The sequence below is a fragment of the Hemitrygon akajei genome, chromosome 11, assembly GCF_048418815.1.
Source record: "Hemitrygon akajei chromosome 11, sHemAka1.3, whole genome shotgun sequence".
Lineage (NCBI taxonomy): Eukaryota > Metazoa > Chordata > Chondrichthyes > Myliobatiformes > Dasyatidae > Hemitrygon > Hemitrygon akajei.
Genome location: NC_133134.1, coordinates 11181273 through 11208921, shown reverse-complemented (window position 1 = coordinate 11208921; position 27649 = coordinate 11181273). Strand labels below are relative to the sequence as shown.

Here is a 27649-nt window from a genome sequence, read left to right as displayed (position 1 = left end):
TGGACTAAAATGCAGCGCGGTAATTTGTTTCGGGCTGATTGCTGTAGTTGTTGTTTTTATTATTTCTATGTATACCGTTTACTTTACGGGAATTTCACTGCACCCTGAGGTACAAGTGTATAGCAATAAGCCAAATTAACTAAAGACTTGACTGTGTGTACAGGAACAACGCAGCAGGGGGAGCAAAGAGTCTCTGCACCGGCTGAAGACGGGGCATATCAGATTGCGTTCCTGGACGGTGCGGGAGACCTGGTACCCCTGTGTGCTTTACCTTTCGGACCCCTTGCGGTGAAATGCACAGGAGACGTAACTGGGCAAACTGCGCCCGAGGGAATCCCCGACCCGCAATCGAACCTTGCAACACTTGGAGTTATACATTCCGCCAGCGCGGGAATTAAAGGCGCCGCGACCCTGGGTCTTTGCCTCATTTACATCAAGTAACCGGCGGGAAAGCACTATGGCGGTGTCTCCTTACTTCACAGCGGGGGTACTGACTCGTAATATGAGCCGTGGGACAAGCGGCCTTGGCAAAGGAAAGAGTCTCGGCTCCAGGTTGGGAAGGTTGGCCCTGACTAGACGAGGCAACTGCCCGGACCAGGAGCCTGACGGTACCGCCGCAGAGAACCAAGTTGCGGGTATCGTCCGCAAGCATGCACCGAGGCGGAGGAGAAAGAGAGCGCGGATTGTGGGCAGTTCCAAGCAAGTTGACGGAGAGGCAAAGGGCGAATGGGAACCGGAACACTGGAGGGAACAGCTGGATAACATCAGGGAAATGAGGAAGGACAGGAGCGCTCCCGTAGATCACATGGGAGCTGAACAGTGTTTTGATAAAACTGCGGCCCCCGAGGTAAAATGAAAAACCCAGAAATGCGGTTTCAAAACGATTTATGCGGCTACTTTCATCAGCTCTCTAATATAACTAATTTTTAACTGCAATCTCTGCAGGAATAGCGGCCAACTCCTACACAGCAACCTTCCTAACTATAGCAAATGAAGAGGGATCTCCTTGAAACGATCAAATAATGAACCGCCTAGTTAGAGTGGACGTAGAGAGGATGTTTCCTACACATCCTCACATCATCTAAGGTCACGTCCTCAGAATGGAAGAATGTCCCTTTAGAACAGAGATGAAGATTTTTGTTTTAGCCAGAGGGTCGTGAATCTGTGGAATTCATTGCCACAAATGGCTGTGGAGGCCAAGTTATTGGGCATATTTCAAAGATCAAAGTAAATTTATTATCAAATACTAGGATGAGGTTCATTCTCTTGCAGGCATTCACAGTAAATACAAAAGAATCAATGAAAAACTGCACACAAACAACTGAGGTGAAGGACAGCAAGCTGCATAAATACAAAAAGAAAGAAAAAGTAAAATAATAATAAATAGGTAATAAATATTGAGCACGTGAGTTGTAGAGTCCTTGAAAATGAGACCCTCTGGAAAGCACTATAGGGCTTTTAAAACAAAAAAAACTTTTCGCAATCTGAAAAGTTTCCTTGCCAGGCTGTTAAACATCAACTATTCTAGTTAGCCCCCGCACCCCCCTTTATCTATTACCCCCCATCACCCCACTGCACTGTAAACACTTTAAACCACTTTATATAATGCTGTTTACATTTACATTGTAAATACTTGCTGATGTTTATATATTTATGGACATTGTATTTCATATCTGTACTTAAACATCTAAGTTTATTTTCTATATAATTCTTTATGTGTATAATTGTTGAATGTTACTGTTTTTGTGTAGCACACCGCAGCAAATTACTAATTTATAGAACACAGAATAGTACAGTACAGTACAGGCCCTTCGGCCCACAATGTTGTGCCTACCCTTAAATCCTGCCTCTCATGTAACCCCCCACCTTAAATTTCTCCATATACCTGTCTAGTAGTCTTTTAAATTTCTCTAGTGTATCTGCCTCCACCACTGACTCAGGCAGTGCATTCCACGCACCAACCACTCTCTGAGTGAAAAACCTTCCTCTAATAACCCCCTTGAACTTCCCTCCCCTTACCTTAAAGCTATGCCCTCTTGTATTGAGCAGTGGTGCCCTGGGGAAGAGGCGCTGGCTGTTCACTCTGTCTATTCCTCTTAATATCTTGTATACCTCTATCATGTCTCCTCTCATCCTCCTTCTCTCCAAAGAGTAAAGCCCTAGCTCCCTTAATCTCTGATCATACTGCATACGACGTATAAAGTCAATCTTTGAATAGATCATTGATCTGTCATTATGGGATTCTGCAGGTGATGAGATACCAGGTCCTCCTGTCACTCATGCTGTCCAGTCAGACCAAAGATCACGTGACATTTGCCGCTATGAAGCAATTGCGGGAACACGGCTTGACGGTGGAGAATATTCTCAAGACGGATGACAAGACACTGGGGGAGCTCATCCACCCGGTTGGATTCTGGAGGGTGAGGTCACCAACACTAGCAGCTTAATTACAGTATGAGAAATGAAACTTGCTAAGTAGCACACTTCTACTCCATTAGGCTCCTGTGCCTTCCGTTACCAGGGTCTTTTGCTCTGGATTACCCTCTCTCTACTCTACTGCTTCTCTTTTCAGAAGCTCAGAGTCAGGTATATTGTCACTGACGTATATCATGAAGGTTCACCAACTTCCTGTAACTCCCCCCTCCCCCTACTCTCCGTTTCTGTTCCTTATTCCGGCTCCCCTCTTATCTCTTCTCCTCACCTGCCTCTCACCTCCCCACTAGTGCCCTTCCTCCCCTTTTCTCCCATGGTCCACTCTCCTATCAAATTCCTTCTTCAGCCCTTTACCTTTTCCACCTATTACCTCCCTGCTTCTCAATTCATCATCGCCCCCCCCCCCCCCCAACTCCTCCTGTCTTCCCACTCAGCTGCCTCCACTTATCACCTTCCTTCGCCTTCCTTTCCAGTCCGGTCGAGGAGTCTCGACTTGAAACATCAACTAGTTATTCCTTAGTGGAGATGCTGCCTGGCCTGCTGAGTCCCTCCAGCATTTTATCTGTGCGTGACATTCGATTTCCAGCATTTGCAGAATCTTTTGCATTTATGTCATAAAATGTGTTGTTATTCTGACAGTAGTACTGTGCAAGATATAAAAAAATACTATAATTAGAACTTAAAAAATAAATACTGCAGAAGAGAAATGGTGAGGTAGTACCACGGGTTCAAGGACCGTTCAGAAATCTGATGGCAGGGGGAAGGAGCTGTTCCTAAAATATTGAGTGTGGGTCTTCAGGCTCCTGTACCTCCTCCCTGATGGTAGTAATGAGAAAAGGACATGTCCTGGGTGATCATCGTTATGTTTCATGTCGTATGATGTGGGGGATCATCGTCTTGACCATGATTGTTTCTGGCAAATTTTTCTACAGGTGAATTGGCATCGCTTTCTTCTGGGCAGTGCCTTTACAGGACGGGTGACACCAGCCATTATCAATACTCTTCAGAGATTTTCTGCCTGCCACCCCTTCTCACTTAAAAATGTCTTTATTAAAAATATACACTCAGTGGCTATTGGACGTCTTCCTCCTAATCTGTCTAAATCCTTCTGCAGACTCTCTGCTTCCTCATTGCCTCCTGCCAGTCAGCCAGTCTTCTATTGAGTTTCAGTGAAAAACTTGCCTGGCACACTCTTCATACTGATAAATTAATTACAACATTGCCTTATAAAGCCTCCACTCACCTTCCCAAGGGCATTTCCCTCTTCCTTCCCCACATGTTGCCCCTGAATAGATCACTCACCATTTAAAATAAAAATCTAATACCATGATGTGATCTGTCTGTGCAGAACAAAGTGAGGTACATCAAACAGACCACGGCAATTCTGAAGGAACAGTATGGTGGTGATATTCCCAATAGTGTCAGCGAACTGCTTCGTCTTCCAGGAGTCGGTCCGAAGATGGCCCACCTTGCCATGAAGTTAGCCTGGAATGTTGTGTCTGGCATCTGTAAGTACCTGGGACAACGGTAACAATGGGAAAACAGGTGGTTGGGCTGCCAGCTACACTGGCACAACAGTAGTGTTTCTGAAAAAAGACAGGTTGAAGGGTTTAGTGCTGTAGGAAGTTCTTCTACTTGCAAGAAAACAAGTAGAAATGCAGTGAAGTAAATCTATTATCAATATACATATACAGTCCTATTCAAAAATCTTAGGCACATTTCCATAGCTAGAGTGCCTAAGGCTTTTGTACAGTACTGTATTTGTCAATGTGGAGCGGAGAGTGAGTTTGTAAATTTGGCAAGAGCGAAGGATGTTGGGAATGGTGAGGGTGGAGCACCACGGGAGGAGTGTGGGCTAGGGGCGGAGGTGGTATGGGTTGAGACACCAGGCAAGGCCATTTGATTCCAAACAATTGGTTTATCGATCATTACAGAATGTCTCTCTGGTGCTTCCCACTCCCTCCCCTCTCTCTTCCCCTTTTCCTGACCATGATTCGCCTCTCCTGTCCCCTTCCCAATCTCAGTCCACGACAGAGACCCATATCAGAATCAGATTTATCATCTCTCACGTACGTCATGAAATTTGTTTTATTTTGCAACAACAGTACAGTGCTACACAAAATTACTACAGTAGTGTACAAAAGTCTTAGGTACTCCAGCTATATATATGTGTCACTTTGCTCTGCACAGAGAGATCACACCACAGTAAATAAAAAGAGTGAACTATTCAGAGTCAATATGTGAGGAAGGAAGAGGGAAATATGGTATGTCACCATATTACTACCTTGAGACTCATTTTATTACAAGCAAATAAGAAATACAATAGAATTTAAAAATCTATACATAAACAAAGACTGATAAACAACCAATGTGCAAAAGAAGACAAATTGTGCAAATAAAAAAATCAATAATACTGAGAACACGAGTTGTAGAGTCTGTGAAAGTGAGTCCATAGATTTTGGAATCAGTTCAGAGTTGAGGTGAGTGACGTTATCCACTCTGGTGCAGGAGCCTGATAGTTTGAAGGGTTACAACTGTTCCTGAACCTGGTAGTGGGGGACCAAAGGCTCTGGTACCTCTTTCCTGATGGTGGTAGAATCTCGACCGTTAAACCACCTAGATACGTAAAGCACTGCAACTCAGGTACAGGTCCTTCAGCCCATCTAGTCTGTGCTGGCCTGCTTTTCTGCCTAGTCCCATCTAACTACCAGCAGAAGTAGTGATGCGGGTTTAATTTCAATTTTAAGAGAACATAGAAACTCCTTATAGACATTGGCATTATGGAATTCCTGATCAGTGATCATTGGCACTGTAAAGCAGTTGTGCTAACCACTACACTAACTTGCCACCCAACATATTGAAAGAACGAATCTTCTCAGTCCTCTTGGGTGGGGAATTCCAAAGGTTCATTGTAACGTGGATGATGTTCTTTCCTTGCCATCATGTAGAAGGTACAGGAGCCTCATGACTCACACCACTCCTCAGTTACTACCCCTCAACCATCAGGCTCTTGAACAAAACGGGATAACTACACTCTCCTGCCCATCCATTGAGATATTCACACAACCAAGTGATATTCTCACTTTAAGGACTCTTTATCTTGTTATTTCATGTTCTCGTTAATTATTTATATCTACATTTGCATAGTTTGTTGTCTTCTGCACTCTGGTTGATCTTTCATTGATCCTGTTATAGTTGTTATTCTATTTATTTGCTGAGTATGCCCACAGGAAAATGAATCTCAGGGTTGTATATGGTGACATATGCGTACTCTGATAATAAAATTTACTTTGACTTACAATTTACCCTCATCTCAAAATCAGAATCAGGTTTATTATTGACTTGCTGTATACCTTTAAATTTGTTGTTTTGTGGCAGCAGGACAGTGCGAGACATAAAGACATAAAGTAAGTTGCAATAAAAAAATAAAATAAATCATTGGTGCAAAAGAGGGCTAGCGAAGTATTGTTTGTGGACCAATTCAGAAATTGATGTACCTAAAACGATGAGTGTGTATCTTCAGGCTCCTGTATCTGATCCCTGAAATTAGTAATGAGAGGGAGGCAAGTCCTGGATGGTGAGAGTCCTTAATAACGGATGCTACCTTCTTGAGTCATCTCATTTTCAAGATGTGATTTTCAAGGAGCAAGACAGTAGCGTAGTGGTTAGTACAACGCTTTATAGTACGAGCAACCTGGGTTCAATTCCCATCGCTGCCTTTAAGGAGTTTGTATGTTCTCCCTGTAACTGTGTGGGTTTCATCCAGGTGCACCGGTTTCCTCCCACAGACCAAAGACAGACTGGTTGGCAATTTACTGGTTGTCAATTGTTGCACGATTAAGCTAAGACTAAATCAGGGGATTACAGGGTGGCACGGCTTGAAGGGCCAGAAGGCCTATTCTGCACTGTATCTCAATAAATAAATAAAAGTATGATGTATTTGATGGTGGTAAGGGTTGTGCCCCTGATGGAGCTGGCTGGGTCTACAGCCCACTGTTACCTCCTTCAGTCCTGTGCATTGGAGTCTCCATACCAGGTGATGATGCAGCCAGTTAGGATGTTCTCCACAGTACATCTGTAGAAACTTACTAGAGGGTATGGGGACATAACAAATTTTGTCAAACTCCTAATGAAGTAGAGCTGCTGGTTTGCTTTCTTTGTGATTGGGCCAAGAATAGATCCTCTGACATGTTGACGCCCAGGAACTTAAAGCTGCTCCTCTTTCTTTCGAGTGGTGATGCTTATTATAAGAATTTTACCCCTAGTTAGTGGAGAGATACATGCCATGTCTTTTGTGTCAAACATGACACGATGTATGTCATCCACGCCATTGAGTGGCGCTGCAGTGCAGTCTGGCAACTAAGATAAGACATTTGCTCCAGTGAACTTCTGCTAACCCAGTGAAATGCAGAAACACATCTGTAAACAAACTGCCTACAGTGTTTAATTGAAGACAAAAAACGGGTGTAACTTCCAGGAAGTTCCTTTGCTGCCTGAAATCAAAAGCTCCGAACATTTTTCTCCAATCTGTCTTAAAGTTGAGTAACTTTATCACGATTAAAACAACATGATTTAAAATGATAATGCACCGTTAAGAATTCTTGGACTGGCTTTTCTCTGGATGTTTAAGTTATGAAGAAATACAAAATTTTGGGAGATATAGAGAGGGTAAATGCAAGCAAACTTTTTCCACTGAGGTTGGGTGAGACTAGAACTAGAGGTCATGGGTCAATGGTGAAAGGTGAGATGTTCAAAGGGAATCTTCTTCACTCAGATGGTGATGAGTGTGTAGAAAGAGCGGCCAGCGGAAGTGGTGAATGTGCATTTGATTTCAACATGTAAGAGAAGTTTTGATAAGTACATGGATGGGAGGGTGTTGTGGGCTCTGGTCTGGGTGAAGGTCAATGAAACTAGGTAGCGTAATAGCTTGGCTTGGACTAGGTGTGCCAGAGGGCGTGCTTTTGTGCTGTAGTGTTCTGTGACTTTATAACCAGTTGGAAATTAGGTGAATCCCAGGGTATTTCATACAGGAGCAAAAAGCATAATGGAAGCGCTCAAGATATTCAAAATTACTTAGCAAATTAAATTTGGGGCGGCATGGTAGCATAGTGGTTAGCACAGCGATTTACAGCAGAGGCAACCTGGGTTCAATTCCTGCCACTGCCCATAAAGAGTTTGTATGTTCTCCCTGTGACCGCATGGATTTCCTCCAGTTGCTCCAGTGTCCTCCCACAGTCGTACCAGTTGGTAGAGTAATTGGTCATTGTAACTTGTCCCATGATTAGGCTACGATTAAATAGGGGGATTGCTGGGCAGCGTGGCACAAAGAACCGGAAGGGTCTATTCCACAACATGTCTCAATGAAATAAAAAAAATTGGAATTAATTAGTTCAAGTCATCAATAATTAGAATTTAAAAAAATTATATCTTTAATAAAAAGATATGATAAATCTTTACTATTAAATGCTGTCTTTTGATAAGTTTTGCATTGGAACAACCTAGCAGCTTGTGACTCGTGGTAAACTATACTCAGTGGCCACTTTAGCAGGTACATTTGAGCAACCTGGTGTGGTCTTCTGCTGCTGTAGACCATCCACTTCCTGGTTTGATATGTTGTGCGATCAGAGATGCTCTTCTGCACAGCGCTGTTGTAATATGTGGTTATTTGAGTTACTGTCGCCTTCCTGACAGCTTGAACCAGTCTGGCCATTCTCCTCTGACCTCTCTCATTAACAAGGATTTGTCACCTACAGAACTGCCACTCACTGGATGATTTTTGTTTTTCACACCATTCTCTATAAACTCTAGAGACTCGTGTGTGAAAATCCCAGGAGATCAGCAGTTTCTGGGATACTCAAACCAGCCCATCTGGTACCAACAATTCCACGGTCAATCACTTAGATCACATTTCTTCCCCATTCTGATGTTTGGTCTGAACAACAGCCGAATCTCTCGACTCTATCTGCATGCATTGAGCTGCTGCCCCATGATTGGCTGATTATATGTTTGCATTAACGAGCAGGTGTACCTAACAGAAGTGGTCACTGTGAACAAAACGGAAACTACAGCAATGTCTCCTAATAAGGTTCAAAGTTTGAACTTTATTGGGAGACATTGCTGTAATTTCTGTTTCATTTATCTATAAAAGTAATTTTTCAAGAAAATTGCAGAGGCTATAAATGTATGTAAATTATGAGCATAATATCAATGTAGTTTACAGCAGTGTGATGGATATGCTTAATCAGCTCCACCCTGACTGGCAATTGTGTTTCGCCTTTGTTAAATTAGAAGTTTGATTAGTTTTAAAGCCAGTCTGGAAAAGATGTCTATCATGATTCAAATCTTACTGAACAGAATCGGAAACACCAATGCCCAGGACTGGAAAAGTCTGCAGAAGGTGTTGGATACAGCTCAGTCCATCGCAGGCAAAACACTCCACACCATTGAGCACATTTACAAGGAGCCTCCGTTACTTTATCTTAGACTTCCTGACGGAGAGATGGCTTAGGCAGTGGGCGTTGGCAGCAACATCTCTAGCTCCATCACGCTGAGCACCGGCGCCCCCAGGACTGTGCGCTCTACCATTAGGTAGAAGGTACTGCAGTTTAAGAAAAGGTCTGCTAGGCTGGGTAACAACATCTTCCCCCAGGCTGTGAGACTTCTAACACCCTGCTACTGCCCAGTACACGTTATTATGACATCGCCAGTACCATTATACTGTTGTATACAGTATTTAACTACGTTATATGTTACTGTTATTATTGCTGTGTTTTTTGCGTAGGAGAGACTTGAGGGTTAGGGGTTTGATGTTTCAGCTGCCGTGTCTGGAAGGGTGATCTGTTAAGTTTTGTGCGAGGGAGAGGTTGGTGGTTTCAGGTTTGCGAAGTTCTGTTCTTGTTCCATGCGAGGTGGGTGGGGGGGGGGGGAAGATTGATGTCTTTCAACAACTGCCATGGCTCTTCTGTATTTCATGGCTGTCTGGAGAAGACGAATCTCAGAGTTGTATTCTGCATACATGCTTTGATAATACAATGACCCTTTGAACCTTTGATATGCACTTTATGTCAACTTGTGCATCTGCGTAATATTTTTATTTGTTCATATTATTTTGTGTGTTGTATGTACCACGTTTTGCACCTTGGCCCCAGAGGGACATTGTTTAGCTGTATACTCGTGTACAGTTGAATGACAATACACTTGAATTTGAATATGAACTTAAGTGCTGCCTCAAGAAAGCAGCATCCATCATTAAGAACCCCCACCATTCAAGCCATGCTCTCTTCTTGTTACTAACATCAGGCAGGAGGCTCAGGAGCCTTAGCTCTCACACCACCAGCTTCAGGAACAATTATTACCCTACTATCACCAGGTTTCTGAACCAGTGTGGATAACTTCACTCACCTCAAAACTGAGATCCCAACTGATTCCACAACCAACAGATTTACTTTCAAGGACTCTACAACTCATGTTCTCAGCATTATTTTTTATTTGCACAATTTGTCTTGTTTTGCACCTTAGTTGATTTTTTATCAGTCGCAATTTATCTTTAGCTTCTCATAAATTATGTTGTATTTCTTTGTTGTACTGTGAATGCCCTGAAGAAAATGAATCGCATGGTATTAGATGGTGAGATATACACACTTCGATAATAAATTTATTTTGACTTTGACTTTGCTAACATGATTTAAGGCAGCTTTTCTCAACCATTTTGCCCTGCAGGAACCCTGAAATAATTTTCAGGTCTCAGAGAACCCGTGCATAAAACTTATTATATCTACAGCTCATGGTACGTTAGCATAATCAGTAAGTTGTGGATAATAATCCAAAAGTAATTGTCAATGCTGTTTTGAGTAGAGAATGACTTTCAGTCAACCTTCCTTGAAAAGAAAACAGATAGTTAAGCTTAGCTTACCTTTCTTGAAATTAATCTCTTTCTTTCCCTTTCATAAATTCTAAAAATTCATAAGGCAAACACAATAAATTTCTCAATTCTGGGTCGAATTTGAGTTAAGCGCAAATGGGTTTCACCGTCAACTGAAATGAGATGATTCCATCCTTGCTCTTGATGCTTGTTAAACAAGAAAAAGCTTGCTCACTCGTGTAAGAAGTTGAAAGCTGCAGCAAAATGATCATCGCTTTCTTATGAATGGTGGGATACCCTGCTTTCAAAGAAATGCAGAACTTGTCCGGGGGCAGGTCAGTAAATCTCATCTTGACTGCATGATCAGAGTGCAGCTCACAAAGTTCTTCCTCTTCTCTCAAAGTCAAGTTCTCAGGCTGAGCAGAAGATTCAGAGAAAGGGTCCCTCACCCAGTCATACTCTTGTGTTGAAAGGGAGGAAAAATACTGTTCATTTTGTTCTGCAGTTCTTCCAGGTGGTTTTCAATAAGATTTGAGACTGGCTGAGATATCCTTCCTCACTCTCAAGTGCAAGCAGCAGTGGAAACATTTCAAGATTTCCTTTTGCAACATGATTTTTCCGAAGATTCAATTTTCTTTTAAATCCAAGAAACTTGTCACTTGAATTCAAAACATTTTCTCCAGGGCCTTGTAGAGATTTGTTCAACTTCATCTTCGTCTTCAAAACACCCATCAAATCCTGGCCTATTATTTTCTTGAAAGTACTCCTGCAATTCACCTTTCAGCTCAAATACGCTGCTGAGATCTCTTCTTCTGCTAGGCCACTGGAGTTTTGTAGGTAGCAGGAGATTGGTGTGCTCTTTGTCCATGTTTTCACACAGTTTTTTAAACATTCTTGAGAGAACTGGTCTTAAAGCTACTTAATAACTTGCTTCCGGAGTCTTTTTACTGACTCTGACTTTGCTTTCAAAAGCTTTAATTGGTTTCTTTTGGGATTCCAATAGTTGTTTAAAATAATCAGCACTTTCACATGTCATATGGCTGTGATTTGTGTTTAAGTGTCTGTTCAATTTTGCTGGAGCCATTGATACATTAGTAAGTTGTTTGGCACAGACTAGGCAAAATGGAATAGGACAACTTGGTTAACCAGTGCATGTAAAACACATTAATAAGTAACTTTCATAGTAAAGACAGACTTTTTTGTGTCCGTTGTTGCACTAGTGCAGTGAAATGACTCAGAAGATTGTAATTCTTCATCATTCACCTTATCAGAATTGTCCGTAGGCCTAGAATCCTCTATCATCTCACACCTGCTTTTCACAAATTGCCCCACTGGACCATCTTTAGAATGAAAATTTCCCTCCAATGTTCTCCTACACTGGTAGTTTGTTTGCTCCCATAAGTCAGTCGGCGGCGTGTAAGGGGAAGTTGAGGGAGGTAATTCCGTGAGGAGAGGCTGATGTTACAGCCCAAGTTGAGTGAGTGCATTCAATGTTCAGGAAATACACTTTCTGTTCCTCATCAGCCTACCATCCTCCCCTCCGTGCAATACAGTGCTCCTCATCAGCCTACCTTCCTCCCCTCCATGCAATACAGCGCTCACCAATTATAAATGGTCTCCCCTATCTTGCATCAAAAACTGAGAATGGACTCAACCAAATAAAGGTGGTCCAACTGCGCACTGTCATACTGAGCTGAGATACTCCCATCACTGCCCACCACTGCGAGTGCGAGCATCGAGTGCTGTGCAAAGTTCAAAAAACAATGTTTATTATTAAATCATGATCTCTCATGGAACCCCTAGTGACCTCTCACGGAACCCTGATTTAAGCTGATACTCCTATTGTAGTGTGGAGAGTGCTGCACTCAGAGAGAGGTGGGAATGGTTGTGAGTGGTACTGTATTGTGCACGCTTTGGTTTACAAGCCTACAATCTATTGGCTTTGCATTTCATGTCAGAAAATTAACACTAAACAAAGGCTATTTGTGACAGTTTAATCTTTCAGTGTGGTTAACTACAATATGACCTTGAGGAGTAAAATCTTGAGTTTAACATCTTAGCTTCATAGAACATAGAATATTACAGCACAATACAGGCCCTTTGGCTCAAAATGTTGTACCAACCGTTTAACCTGCTCCACGATCAATCAAATCCTTCCCTGCCACATAGCCCTCCATTTCACTAACATCGATGTGCATCAAGACTGTTTGAAGTGTCTAATGTATCGGCCTCTACCATGACCCCTGCCAGTTCATTCCACTAGCTGTAAGATCGTAGCTCGATTCCTGTCCCTGTGAGGAGTTTGTATGTTTTCCTTGTGACCATGTGGGGTTCCTCTGAATGCTCCTTTCCTGGGGATTGGTGTTTCCAATTCTGTGCTGTAAGATTTGACACCTTTTCCCACATTCCAAGGGTTAGTGAGTTCTGAGCATGTTACGTGGGCGCTGGAAGTGTGGCGACACTTGGGACTGCCCAGTACAGTTCCATATACTCACCTTGTCCTTTAAAAACTACTTTTGCACGCTTTCTGGCAATCACCTTAAACGCACGTGCTCTAGTATTAACAATTGCCATAATGGGGAAAAGGCGCTGGCTGTTTGCTCTATCTATGCCTCTTATCACCATATACAACTCTATCAAGTCACCTTTCATCCTTCTTCGCTCCAAAGAGTTCTCTCAGCATTTTTATTCTGAATCTGTTATTTAGATCACATCGTTTCAAACTTCATGCTGTCCAATTATAGCCAGTAAAGTTCTCTGAAAATCAGTGAATGAGGAATAAACAGCTTTCCAACCGCTTTATTTAACATAATTTACATTCCTTTCTGCTCCCTCCTCCCACTTGTACTTGTCTAGTTTTGATACAATGCTCATTCACTCTATTTAGAGTAACTTCCACCAGCTAAGTCTGGATAAAGAAAAGCCTGTGGAATTTTGATTGGACTTTTTTGTTGAAGTCTTATATTGACAGTGCCCAGTTTTGTTCTTTTACAAATGTCCCTGTTGACCCTTACCAATTTTTATCAATGCAGTACAGAATGCATTCTATCTCAATTCTTCATGACTTTGAGGAACTGTAGAGTTGTGAATGCAGCTCAGCACATCATAGACATCAGCTTCCCTCTCCATGTCTGTACTTCTCGCTGCCTCAGTAAAGCAGCTGGCGTAGTCAAAGACCCCACCCACCCTGGACATTCTCTCGTCTGTTCTCTTCCATCGGGCAGAGGACAAAAAAGCCTGAAAGCATGCGCCACCAGGTTCAAGAACAGCTTCAGTCCTGCTGTTCTGAGACTGTTACCTGGTTCCCTGATGAAGTAAAATGGACTCTTGATCTCAAAATCTACCTCATTATGATCTGGGATCTTGCTGTTTACCTGTACCACTTTCTCTGTAGCTGTTACACTTTAAGGTTGAGTCAGTGGCAAGGAAGGCTAATGCGATGTGAACATTCATTTCAAGAGGTCTAGAATATAAAAGCTAGAGTGAAATGTTGAGGCTTTACTGATGAGGCGTCACTTGGAGTATCATGACCACTCTTGGGCCCCTTGTCTAGGAGGAGATGTGTTGACATTGGAAAGAGTTCAAAGGAGATTGATGAAAATGATTCTGGGATTGAAAGGCTTGTCATGAGGAGTGTTTGGTGACTCTGGGCCTCTACTGACCGGAATTCAGAAGAACGAGGGGTGACCTCATTGAAATCTATCGACTGTTGAAAGGCCTGGATAGAGTGGATGTGGAAAGGATGGTTCCTACAGTGGGGAAGTCTAAGTCTTGGGGACACAGCCTCCGAATAGAGGGGCATCCTTTTAGAATGGAGATGAGGAGGAATTTTTGTAGCCAGAGAGTGGTGGGTCTGTGGAATCCATTGCCACAGGCAGCCCTGGAGGCCAAGTCATTGGGTATAATTAAGATAGAGGTTGATAGATCCTTGATTGATCAGGGCATGAAAGGACCCAGGGAGAAGGCAGGAGATTGAGGCTATGGGGAAAAATGGATCAGCCATGATGAAATGGTGGAGCAGACTCGATGGGAGAAAGGTCTAATTATGCTCTGATATCTTATGGTATTTATTCTGCAGTTTGTTATTACTTTGCCTTATTTTTTCTCAATGCACTGTGTAATGATTTGATCTGTTTGATCAGCATGCAAGACAAGCTTTTCACTGTATCTTGGTACATATGATAATAAACCAATTCCGTTTGCAGACGTCCTCTTAGAATTTCATGGGTGTATTTTTGTGTTGAGATACAGAGTGGGATAGGCCCTTCTGGCTCTTTGAGACACACCACCCAGCAATACCCCAATTTAATTCCAGTCTAATCATGGGACAATTTATAATGACCAATTAACCTACCAACCAGTGCATCTTTGGACTGGGGGAAGAAACCAGAGCACCCGGAGGAAACCCGCACGGTTACAGGGAGGACGTACAAACTCCTTACAGGCAGTGGCGGAAAATGGACGCGGGTTGCTGTTACTGTAAAGCATTATGTTAACCATTACACCACCACTGCCATGTTCCCCTGACATTTTTAATGTCCTCACACTGTACTGCTGCCAAAAATTTCACATTGTGTAAGTCAGGTGTAATAGATCTGATTCTGGTTCATTAAAGATTAATACCTGGTCAGTCCTCACCCTTTTATTTTCAGGAAAATGTCTGCTCATTCTTTCCTCATCAATTTAACCCTTCATTTCTTGTGGCCTTGTAGAAGCCGCAACATGGCTAGTGTAAGTCAGTGGTAATATCCTGCTGAAGCTTACAATGTCTCCATAGGTCACTTGGAGCATTGAGAGCAGTTTTGGACAACTTATCTATGAAAAGGTGTGCTGGCATTGGAGCGGGTCCAGAGGAGGTTCACAAGAATGATTCCAGGAATGAAAGGACTAACATACGAAGGTTCTGGGCCTGTTCTTGCTGGAGTTTAGAAGAATGGGGAGGGAACCTCATTAAAACCTATCGAATATTGGAAGTCTGACACAGAGTAGACATGGAGAAAATGTTTCCTATAGTGGGAAGGGTCTAGGACCAGAGGGCACAGCCTCAGAATAGAAGGACGTCCCTTTAGAAGAGGGCTCCCAGCCTGGCTCCACAGACCCCTTGGTTAACAGCAGGGGTTGGGAACCTCTGCTTTAGAACAAAAGTGAGGAGGAATTTCTTCAGCCAGAGGATGGTGAATTTGAAAAATTCATTTTCAGATGGCTGTGGAGGTCGAGTCAGTGGGCATAATTAAAGCAGATTTTGATAGGTTTTTGATTAGTCAGGGCATCAGAGGTTACAAGGAGAAGGAAGGAGAATGGGTCTGAGGGGGATAATAAATCAGCCTTGACGGAATTGCGAAGCAGATTCGATGGGACGAATGGCTTAATTCCGATCCTATGGTCTTATGTCAACTCGTGATTAGATTTCAGGCTGTTGTGAGGGTCTGGGGTGGTTATGGGCACCGTACCCCAGTAAAAGATCAAAGTCTTTTGGAGGGAAGATAGAGATTTGGTGGCAGACTCGAGGTGTAGTGATGTTCATCAGAGCTTTGGCCCAGAGGACTGGTGACTCCATGGGACAGTGTGGCAGGAGTCAGACAGTGAGCTCCCTCCAAAACAGCTGAGAGCAAGGGCAATGCTCACCAACTTGTCCCATCACCCAGAGTCACTTCCTTCGAGAAGCCCACAGGGAGGCTGAAGGAAACCTCTCACTGATATTGTAACTCACTTATATCGTAATTGACAGCTGATTGGAATTGGTTTATTGTTGTCACATATACAGTGAAAAACTTGCCTACTGTTCATACAGATCAAATCTCTACACAGTGCATTGAGCTGGAATAAAGTAAAGGAATAATGCAGAACGAAATGTAAAAGCTACCAAAAAATTGCAGTGTAGGGTAAACGATAAGGTGCAAGATCATAACGAGGTAGATTGTGAGGCAAGAGTTCGCCTTTTCGTGCAAGAGGTCCGCTCAAGAGTCTGATAAAGGGTGGACTGAAGCTGTCCTTAAGCCTGGTGATACGTGCTTTCAGATTTTGGTATCTTCTGCCTAAAATTACACCATAATAAATTCCTCATTAAAAATATTTAGGAAACGGCTGGATAAATTCTTGCATCGTGGGGGAATTAAGGGTTCTGGGGAAAAGGCAGGTAGGTGGAGTTGAGTCCACAGCCAGAACAGCCAAGATGTTATTGAATGGCAGAGCAGGCTCGACGGGCCAGATGGCCGACTCCTGCTCCCATTTCTTACGTTCTTTGGTTATGAAGAAAAAGAAATGTCGATCTCAGTCTTAAGAAGTTCAAAGTACAGTTATTATCAAGTTACATATGCACAACCTTGAAATTCGTCTCCTTGCAGTCAGCCACAAAACAAAGAAACCCAACAGAATCCATTTAAAAAAAGACCGTCAAACACCCAATGTAAAAAAAAACAAATTGTGTAAATAATTAAAATAAGCATAAAAATAAAAATAACTAAAGTTCACAAAGTGAGTCCGCAGCCACGAAACCAGTTACAGTCGATCCAGGAGCCCGTTGGTTGCAGGCCACAACCTCAGTTCAGTATAGAGGCGAGTAATTAATAGGTGACCCTCAGTCTACAGGAGGATCCAAATACCTGCCATTATCTTTCTAGAGAAGTAAGTTCAAGTTTCACTCTTGGAACATTGGCTACCGTTTTCAGTCTCTGCCGGTACTCTTAAGCTTTTCCCAAGAACATAGTTAAAATCTCCATATATCGTGTTCAGTTCTGGTCACCTCATTACAGGAAGGATGTGGAAGCTTTAAGAGGGTGCAGAGGAGATTTACCAGGATGCTTTCTGGATTAGAGAGCATGCCTTATAAGGAAAGGTTGATTGAGATAGGGCTTTTCTCTCTGGAGCGAAGGAGGACAAGAGGTTGGGTGGGAGAGCTGTACAAGATGATAAGAGCCATACGTAGATAGAGCGGGCATCCAGAGACTTTTCCCCAGGGCAGGGATGGCTAATATGAAGGAGCATAATTTTAAGGTGATTGGAGAAAAGTATAGGGGTTGGCAGTGGTGATTTTTTTTTTTACACATAGAGTGGACATGAGTTGAGAGTTAGGGGGCAAAAGTTTAAGGGTAACACGAGGGGGAATTTCTTTACTCAGAGAGTGGTAGCTGTGTGGAACGAGCTTCCAGTAGAAGTGGTAGAGGCAGGTTCGGTATTGTCATTTAAAGTAAAATTGGATAGGTATATGGACAGGAAAGGAATGGAGGGTTATGGGCTGAGTGCGGGTTGGTGGGACTAGGTGAGAGTAAGCGTTTGGCATGGACTAGAAGGGCCGAGATGGCCTGTTTCCGTGCTGTAATTGTTATATAGTTATATGGTGATTGCATGAAATGCCTTGCCAGGGGTGATGTTAGAGGCAGATTCTGTACATTAAGGGCATTTAAGAAACTCCTAGATAGGCACATGGGTGATAGAAAAATGGAGGTCTATTTAGTAGGGAAGGTAAAATGTCAGCACAACGTCATGGGCTAAAGGGCCTGTACTGTGCTCTAGTGTTCTATGTTCTTTTACTCAGGAGAATTGGGAAGAGCCAATCACAATGATAACCCACATCTCTGAAATAATTCTCTACATTTACCCAAGAGGTTCAATGTCTTAAAACAAATGTTGTCTCACGTGCCGTGCAGTGATCCCTCAGTACTGCTGTTCCAATTGTCCATTGCAGTCCTGGTGACGATGAATCCTCCAGTTCTGGAACCTTCTGCTGTACCTTGTCACAGCTAATGAGCATTTATTGAAAAGTTGTATACACCTTCTTCGGATTAGAGGCAGATACATTAGAGGCATTTAAGAAACTCTTTGAAAGGCATGTGGAGGACGGGGGGGGAAATGGAGAGCTACATGTGAGGGAAGGGTTAGATTGATCTTAGAGTAGGTTAAAAGGTCAGCACAACTTTGTGGGCTGAAGGGCCTGTACTGTGCTGTAATGTTCTGTGTCTCTGCGTCTACCCTGTCACGTCACCTTAAACTTGTAAGCAATATTATGAGAAAGATGTAAACTGCAATGTAATTCTCATTAGTACATGGTTTCTGTACCGGAACACAGAGGCTCAGTGATTACTATCAGACTCTTTCTGCATAATGTTGTTTATACCAGTGCGATAAAATCAGGGTTTGAAGACTAATTGTCTGGGATGTTCATAGTAAAGATATTTCCAACATTATGAATTGGTGCCTTTCTTGTGTCAGATTGTCAACCAGGTGGTAGGGTGTTTGATAAACTAGTGAACACAGTGTAAGGTGGACACGCGGAAAGGTGCATATATGTAGCTCCTTTCATACCTTCCCGAAGCTCCACTGGGCGAGGTGTCACCGCTGTATCCAAGCTTTCTGGTCGCAGCAGAACAATGGGCACTGCGTATCTGCACAGAATCAAAGGGCTCGGAACTAATTGTTTTGCCAGCAGGAAGTGAGTGGTTATCAACACGACGAGCCTATTGTCCTCCATGGAGAGATTCCAGGTCACGTCCCACCACTGGGAAGCCTTCTATTCTGTTTGGAGAGCTGTGCAAGTGGTTGGGTTATGCTGTCTGTCACAGCATTTTTGTTTCGCCTTGAGATTTTGATATGCCTTCGCTGATAATGCTGGAACTCATTGTCCATTGTTAATTGCCCCGAGGAGAGACAGGAGGCTGCGCACGCTGGTATGAAAATCAAAAGTTAAGTTCATTGTCATGTGCACAAGTCCATGTATGTACAGATGCAATTTCAGCAGCATCACTTTTGCAAGTAAAGCATACATTTAATGTAAATTATATGCAATTTCACAGAAAAAGAACACAGAACAAAACGAGAAACACGAGAGATTCTGCAGATGCTGGAAATCCAGAATAACCCACACAAAATGCTGGAGGAACTCAGCCGGTCAGGCAGCATCTAGGAAGTGAATAAACAGTCGATGTTTCGGGCCAAGACCCTTCTTCAGGACTGAGAGGGGTGGGGGTGGGGGGAGAAAGCTGAATTAAAAGTTTGTGGGGGGGGAAGAGGCTAGCTGGAAGGTGATGGGTGAAGCCAGGTGGGTGGGTAAGGTCAAGGGCTGGAGAAGAAAGAATATCATAGGAAAGGAGAATGGACAATAGGAGAAAGGGAATGAGGAGACCCAGGATGAAGTAATGGGTAGGTGAGAGAAGTGAAAGGACAGAGTGCAGAACAGGAAATGAGGAGGGGGGGGGGGGGTTGTTGATTTTGTTCACCGGAACAAAAGAGAATAAAAACCAAGTTCCTTTAGTGCAGATCGATCCAAGTATTGTCTATGAAGGTTCTCAGTCATCCAGCTCATTGTATATCAAGCAGTAGTAAATCAATGCAACTGGACTTGCTGTGTTGTCCAGAAGACATTCTGCCACTCACCTAAGAGGCTTCTTCAGTTCTGATCCATAGTGGGTAGGTAGTTTTCCGGTTCATAAACTCTGTGAGTTGTTTAAAAGTTCAACAATCATATGTGACCCACATCTCGATATGTTAAGAGCCGTAGAGGTAATGAGAGGGTCGTTAGTCTTAACTTTGCATGAACGGAGGTGTGAACTGTTGTGGAGATGCCAGGCTAGAGATGTTAGCACTGCATTGTGGGTCCCTACTTGTGACAGACAAACAATGTGCAAAGAGGTTCAATGGGAGTAATGAGATCCATTCTTCCTGCTGGTTCTTTTTGGCATCTAGTACCTCTTGACATGTTGAGACCAGCTTCTCCTTAACTTCCTTCCATTTGCAGTGCAGATCCTCTTCCTGATGCAGTTCTTGTATCACATGGAGGGTGTGGCTGTGGACCAATTTGAATGTTTCTTGGGTCTGCATGTCTCTCAATAGGTTGAAGTTGAATCTCTGCTTAGTTGATGCTGATTCCATCTAATTCTTCCTCCATTTGAATTTTAGCTTTGCAACCAAGAGGTGATGGTCAGATGTGACATCTTCTCCTGTCCTCACTCTGCATCTTGAAGTAATGTCACTCTGACATCCTGTATTTCTTGGATATAATAATGAGGTCTACTTGGTTCTCTGTTATGTGGTCAGGTGACACCGAGGTGTCCTTGTGAATTCTTTTGTGGGTGAAGGTGCTGCCTTAAATGACCATGCCATTAAATGCACACACTCCCCATTCTCGGTCATCATACCCAGTCTGTGTGTTCACACCACGTCTTCATAGCCCGTATTATCCAATCCTATTTCTGCATTGAAGTCTCCCATGGCAATGTTAACATCTCTCTCGGGATATGCTTCTAGAATGCCCTGGAGTCTGTTGTACTCCTTTGTTTCTTCATCGCTGTCATTAGCTGGCACATAACAGTGTACGACACTCATCTTGATCTTTTTCTTCTCTGTTCTAAAGAATGACGAGATAATGGGAATCCTGTCCTATCAATACCTTCTGTGCTACTTTTGATAGCATGAATGCCACTCCTTGTGTACATAGGGTGTCATCTTCCTCATGTTCTGAGTAAAGCAGTGGTTTCTGTCTCGTGAGCCACCTCTGCCCAGACTGTGTCCATCTTGTCTCAATGATGCCAATCATTTGAGCCACAGTTTGCGCCGCCTGTCCACTTCTTCACATGCTCTTTACATTCTACGTTCCAGTGGCAGTGGTCCTGGATGACAGAAGGATGATCAGCTCTCTGAGCTCCACAGACTGGGGAATTTCACCATACAACTTCATATGTCTTCCGGATGAAGATCCTTCCTCCCCCAAGGATGAGGTCTTTGGAACGACTGTTGCCGTTTCTGTAGCACTAGGACTTTGTAGGATGTGGTTGCTAGCCCCATGCCCAACCCTCCTCCTTCCTCAGCCAGGATTGGGGCCGTCCATGGCGGACTTCCCTATCCCTGAGGAAAAGAATTATTTTCTCATCTCCATCCTAAACAGCTGATCTATTATTCGTTATCCTGGGTAATTTCTAAAGTAATTATGTGTTCGGCACAGTATTGTGGGCCGAAGGGCCTGTATTGTGCTCTAGGTTTTCTACGTTTCTATCTATGGAGTAGCAGAGCTGGTGCTCAAACATGAATTCATCGCCAGCAAATTGTAACCGCAAGAGTTGGTTCTGTGTTGTTTTAGCTTAGTGGCATATTTATTGCTTTAACGGAAAGAGTTAGAGGAAAAAAGTAATTTGAGTCAGAAAATGGGAAGAGAGAGAACCAGAAGGTCAGCAAAACAGCTTGGAAGCCAAAAAGACACATTAAAGTTCAAGAAGATTTATTATTAAATTATGTACAGTACTACACAAAAGTCTTAGGCACATATATATAGCTAGGGTGCCTAATACTTATGGACAGTATTGTCTTTTCAGTTACTAAATAACACTTAATACTGCTGAGCTAACATAAAGCTAAGAATTCTTATTTCCCAACCACCTTCCTATTTTAACTGATATACAGTTCTGTACAAAAGTCTTGTGCACCCTAGCTATATATATGTGCCTAAGACTTCTGTACAGTACTGAATGTGTCACAGTATACTACCCTGAGATTCATTTGCTTGCAGGTATTCACAGTAGAACAAAGAAATAAAATAGAATCAATGAAGAACGACACACAAAGACTGACAAACAACCAGCAAGGAAAAAGGACAATGATGCAATTACAAAAAAAAGTAATACATAATTAATACTGAGAACATGAATTTTAGAGTTCTTGAAAGTTAGTCTTTAGGTTGTGGAATCAGATCAGTATTGAGGTGAGTGAATTTATAGACACTGGTTCAGGAACCTGATGGTTGTGGGGTAATATCTGTAGATAAAAGGTAAAGGGAACATTTTCTTCTATGATTAGCTTGTAGATCTGTCTGCATTTAGAGAGAAAATAAATAGTGCGGCAAGAGCAGCATTAAGAATAGACGTTGGCAGATTAAGCAGATGGTTGATATTACAGTGGATAAAATTTGGTTTTGGAGTCGGTGAGATTATTCACTTTGGTTTCTAGAGAACAAGACTGAGAATTGGGAAATGTTTTGGGGCATCTCAGTCAACTGGTTATGAAAGCTAGTACACCTGTACAAAAGGGTTAATGAAATGTGGGCCTTTGTCTCCAAGGGACGGGGAGGCAATCAAGGGACATTTTTTTTTTACCTTAGTGAGCCTCTATCTGCAGAAGGGTATTCATTACTGGACTCTGCATCATTTACTGAGCGGCAGTACAAATTTCCAGTTACAATACTGTGGCTTAGAGGATAAAACTGTGAGAAAAGATGATGTAAACTCACAGTTTTGCACCCCTTAGTTTAAGGTATTAATTCATTGACACATTTAATGCATTAAATGATCCCACAATATAAGACCATAAAACACATCCACACCAATCGCCATTGTTATGACCATGAATACACCTGCAATGCAAATTTGTAACACGTCATTGCTGTTTGCTTTGGGTTGGTGAACGCCTTTGACTAGTAGAGTACTGTGCAAAAGTCTTAGGCACATATACAGTTGGCCCTCCTTATCCGCGAATTCAACCAACCGCAAATCGCGAAAACCTGGAAGTGCTCTTCCAGTACTTGTTGTTCGAGCATGTACAGACTTTTTTTTCTTGTCGTTATTCCCTAAACAATGCAGTATAACAATTATTTCACACAGCATTTACATTGTATTAGGTATATAGTAATCTATATAATAATAAGTAATCTAGAGATGATTTAAAGTATATGGGAGGATGTGCGTAGGTTACTGTGGATCAGGCTCGAAAAAAAATCGGAAGTTCTTTTACTATGCAAGTCGGAACAGGTACATCCGGTATTATTTAGCCTCTGTTAGTCAAACGTTTGTCTTAGTATATAGTATATATTTTACCTTTCTATACATATAAAACACTTAAGAACGTATGTTTCAGCGCCGGGCTCGGGAAGTTCCCGAGTTCGATCCAGTGACAGACAACTTCCGAGCGCGCTCTCCTTCCGTGCCTGGTTGATGTGGAGGATCAAAAACCCAAGACCCAATAATTAAACCACTGCGTTGCTTAGTAATAATTGTAGATTTCATCAGGGCAGGGCCTTTCTCACTTTATCCTTTAAAATTATTCCGATCGTTGACTGACTGCAGCCTAACGCTTTTCCAATAACCGATGGCGTTTCACCTCTTTCCGATTGCTTTATTATTTCCACTTTATTTTCAATTGTGATAGTGATTATTTTTGTGAACAGAAACACTGCGGATTCAGAGCTCGGCCAACCAGGTCCTAATGTCCACCGCACGGAGACATGTTAAATAAGGTCTGGGGTTCCGCTGGATCCTAGGGTCCACTGCATTGAGACTGGTTGAGGTTGAATAAGGGACTTGAGCATCCGCGTTTTTTGGTATCCGCGATGGGTCCTGGAACCAATCCCTCGCGGATAAGGAGGGCCGACTGTATATAGGTAGGGTGCACAAGACTTCTGCACAGTACTTGCTTGTCACCGTGGAGCAGAGAGAGCTTGTAAATCTGGCGGGAGCAATGGATGTCGGGAATGGCGAGGGTGGAGTGCCATGGGATGGGTGTGGGACGGATGGCAGAGAAGGACTGCCAGGGGCAGGGGCTGGCACGGGTACCCTGAGACACCAGGCAAGGTCATTTGATTCCAAATAATTAGCTTGTTGATCATTACAGAACATCTCTCTGGTGCTTCCCGCTCTCTCACCTCTCCATTCCACTTTTTCCAACCATGATTCCCCTCTCCCTGCCCCCTTCCCACTCTCAGTCCACAATAGAGACCCATATCAGAATCAGGTTTCTCATCACTCACAGACGTCATGAAATTTGTTTTTATTTTGCAGCTGTAGTACAGTGTGATACATAAAATTACTACAGTACTGCGCAAAAGTCTTCAGCACCTTAGCAAGATATACTGTATATGTGCCCAAGACGTTTGCACCGTACTGTACTTAATTCTGCCCCACACCTGTGTTACTGCTGATGAGCTGGACTCTGAGAACTCGCACATGTTGCTCGTTCACACTGTATTTCCCTGCGCACAAGGAGAAAGAACACCCTGTCATTAAAATGCTGTGAAGCCTGAACAGAAAATTGCCATTTTTGTACAGAATTGACTAGCAGTTACGGATATTGAGCACTTGATAAACTGTGTATATTCAAATTCATTATTTGCAAGATCAATCACTATTCACAATACAGGTGTTAAAAGTCAGTAGACGCTACAAGCTGACAACCAGTAATACTTTGAAGTTAGTGAAGTAATTGTTCCTTAGTTTGCATGCGCCTTGCATCCTGCGATTACATCCTTACCTTAGACCTGAAGATATAGGGGCAGAATTAGGATGTTTGACCCATTGAGGCTTCTCTGCCATTTCATCTTGTCTTGGTATGCGAAATGGCTCCAGTCCCCTGCGGTGAACAGTCTTTATTTGTTTTTTTAAAAGTAAATTTATTATCAAAGTATATATATGTCAACATATACAACCCTGAGATTCATTTCCATGTGGGCATACTCAGTAAATCCAATTCGTTGATTCTATTGTATTTATTTGTTTTACTGTGAAAGTCCACTATAAGATGAATGTCACGGTAGTGTTACATACTTTGTTAACACATTTTATGTATTTATTTAGATGTACTGCACAGAACAGGCCCTTCTGGACCAACGAGCCGTGCTGCCCAGCAATCCACCTTTTTAATACTAGCCTAATCATAGGACAAAATTCAAAGTATATTTATTATCAAAGTATGTGTACTTTATACATCCTTGAGATTTGTCTCCTTACAGGCAGCCACAACGCAAAGAAGCCCAACAGAACCCATCAAAACAAGCAAAGGCTGGCAGACACCCCATGTGCAGAGAGAAAAATATCATGCAAACAATAAAGTAAGCAGATAGCATTCAGAACTGAAGTTCACAAAAGTGAGATAGTTACAGGCCACACCCTCAGTTCAGTGCAAGACAATTTACAGTGACCTGAATTGAACTCTGTACCATGATGTCCTGATTTAGAATGGTGTTGCGTGAACCACTACATTACCGTGGCAGCCTTTACTGTGAACTTTGAAGGGAAGCTTTTTTCTCCGAAGAACGTCATCTGGGGTAGCTGCACACTTGCCTGGACCTCCTTGTCTTGCTGCAACCTCCACACTCGTCCTCCATCTGAGTATAATCTTCACCCCTCTTCCTTTTGCAGGCGTTGACACCCACGTGCACAGGATCACAAATCGGTTGCAGTGGCTCCAGAAGGAGACCAGAACCCCTGAGGAAACCAGACTGGCGTTGGAGGATTGGATGCCACGGTAACTGGTGGATTGGGGAGCCCATCAGGAAAGGAGGGTGGCTGGAATATACACATAGAGCAGATGGACAAAACTGGGGTGACAGCACATTAGCAAGGGGTAAATGAGTTTGGCATAGACTCTATTATAGACCGTAAGATATAGGAGCAGAATTAGACCATTTGGCCCATCAAGTTTGCCCCACCATGGCTGATTTATTATCTCTTTCAACTCCATTCTCCTACCTTCTCCCCGTAACATTTGACACCCTTACTAATCGAGAATCTTTCAACCTCCACTTTAAATACACCCAATGACTTGGCCTCCATGGCTGTCTATGGGAACAAATACCACAGATTCACCTTAATCTAGCTGAATAAATCCTTTCTCATCTCGATTTTAAAATGACGTCCCTTTATTCCAAGGCTGTGCCCTCAGATCCTAGACCGTCCCAGTAAAGGAAACATTCCCTCCACACCCACTTTATCCTGACCTTTCAATGTCCAGCAGTTTTCAACAATATTCCCTCCCACCCATTTATAGCAGTGTGAGGGAATTTGCTGGGATCACTTATAGCAGAGGTGTAGCAGATGATAAGAAGCATAGACTGAATAGACCCAAGGTCTTAAGTATAAAACTTGCTTTCTTAATCAGTCATTATTTGAAGGCCGTTAAAAGCAATCTCTTTAATGGACAGCCAGAGACTTTTTCCCAGGGTGGAAATGGCTAATACGCAGAGGCATAACTTTAAGGTGTTTGGAGGTAAGTATGGGGGGGATGTCAGGGGTAGGTTTATTTTTCACACAGATGGTAATGGATGTGTGAAATGCACTGCCAGAGATGGTGGTAGAGGCAGTTGCATTAGTGGCATTTAAGGGACTCTTTGATCGGCACATGGATGAAGGAAGAACGGAGGGTTAAGTCAGGGGGAAGATCAGACTAACGCGTGCCGAAGGGCCTTACTGTGTCCGGCAGTTCTGAGTTCATTCTTGTAAATGCCTCTTGATAAGTCCGTCGTCCCAATGCCTCTGAATCAGTCCGCACCTTCCCTCGAGCACAAAGTACATATAGGTGGATTTTCGAGCACAAAGTACATATAGGTGGATTTTCAAGGACAAAGTACATATAGGTGGATTAACGATGCATTCATGATATACATACTTTGCCTACTCTTCCTCTTCCAGGGACCTCTGGAGTGAAACCAACTGGCTATTGGTGGGCTTTGGTCAGCAGATCTGCCTGCCAGTGAACCCTCACTGCTCGGGCTGCCTCAACAGAGATATCTGTCCCGCGGCCAAGAACAGTCTCGGGAAAACAAACCGCAGGCTCTCTCCCAACTCTCCGCCACAGCCGTGCCAGCAGCAGCAATAATTAAATCCTTGTGTTTAAGTGTTCGGTCCTGTATAAATTATTCAGAGGATGGGAGATGCTTGTCCCTGGATCAACTAAAACAAAACTGTATCTGATGTTGTTGATGGATCCCAGTTGCCGCCGGAACATTGAAGACAATTGAACAATGACGTTCCCAGTGAGAGCAGTGTGCAGGACTTAAAGAAGCGTCCTTAGACTGGTCGGGTTTCAGAGCCTGGTAACCAGTGATATGGTATAGAAAAGTTTCTCACACTAATTGGTCATTGCACTATTTCTTACGAGTAAAGGAATTCCTTACGAATGGAATACTGCTGAACCTTCTTTCTAGTTCACAGATGATTGGACACCCTTACATCAGATTGAGCTCCCACAACAGTTTAAATTCAAAAGTCTGATATTCCTACAAACAGCAGAACTCATGTTCTCTCTCTCTCTCTCTCTCACTCACTCCACTTATAGTAATTGTTCTTTCTTATCAGTCTTACATGCTTTTAATATCCAAAGCAATGGATATGGTTTCATATTGAGTGATTTTATGTAATATATAACTTATGATCATTGCACTATTCCAAACTAGGAAAGGAATTCCTTGCTCGTGAAATACTGAGTCTTATTTCTAACTCACAGTTAATGGGTTAGATCATTGTAGTTTTTATATTGCTTCGTTGGCTTAGCTAGGATTTGTGGCGATGTTCCTGAGCATGTTAACCAATGCTTTACAAATATTACAGAATTTGAAATGCCACTTATCAAAAAGCATGAAATAAATAATTGTTTCAGCAGGCAGAA

The 27649-nt window shown here is 42.8% G+C and overlaps 1 protein-coding gene across 1 annotated transcript; it reads left to right on the top strand.

Annotated features, from left to right (window-relative positions):
• Nucleotides 1–200: 200 nt before the first annotated feature.
• nthl1 (nth-like DNA glycosylase 1) lies at nt 201–27649 on the top strand. The gene is made up of 5 exons (XM_073060204.1): nt 201–847; nt 2250–2420; nt 3782–3941; nt 25405–25510; nt 26674–27649. Exons 1-5 carry the CDS (start codon nt 458–460, stop codon nt 26858–26860), a joined length of 1014 nt encoding a protein of 337 aa, XP_072916305.1. The 5' UTR covers nt 201–457; the 3' UTR covers nt 26861–27649.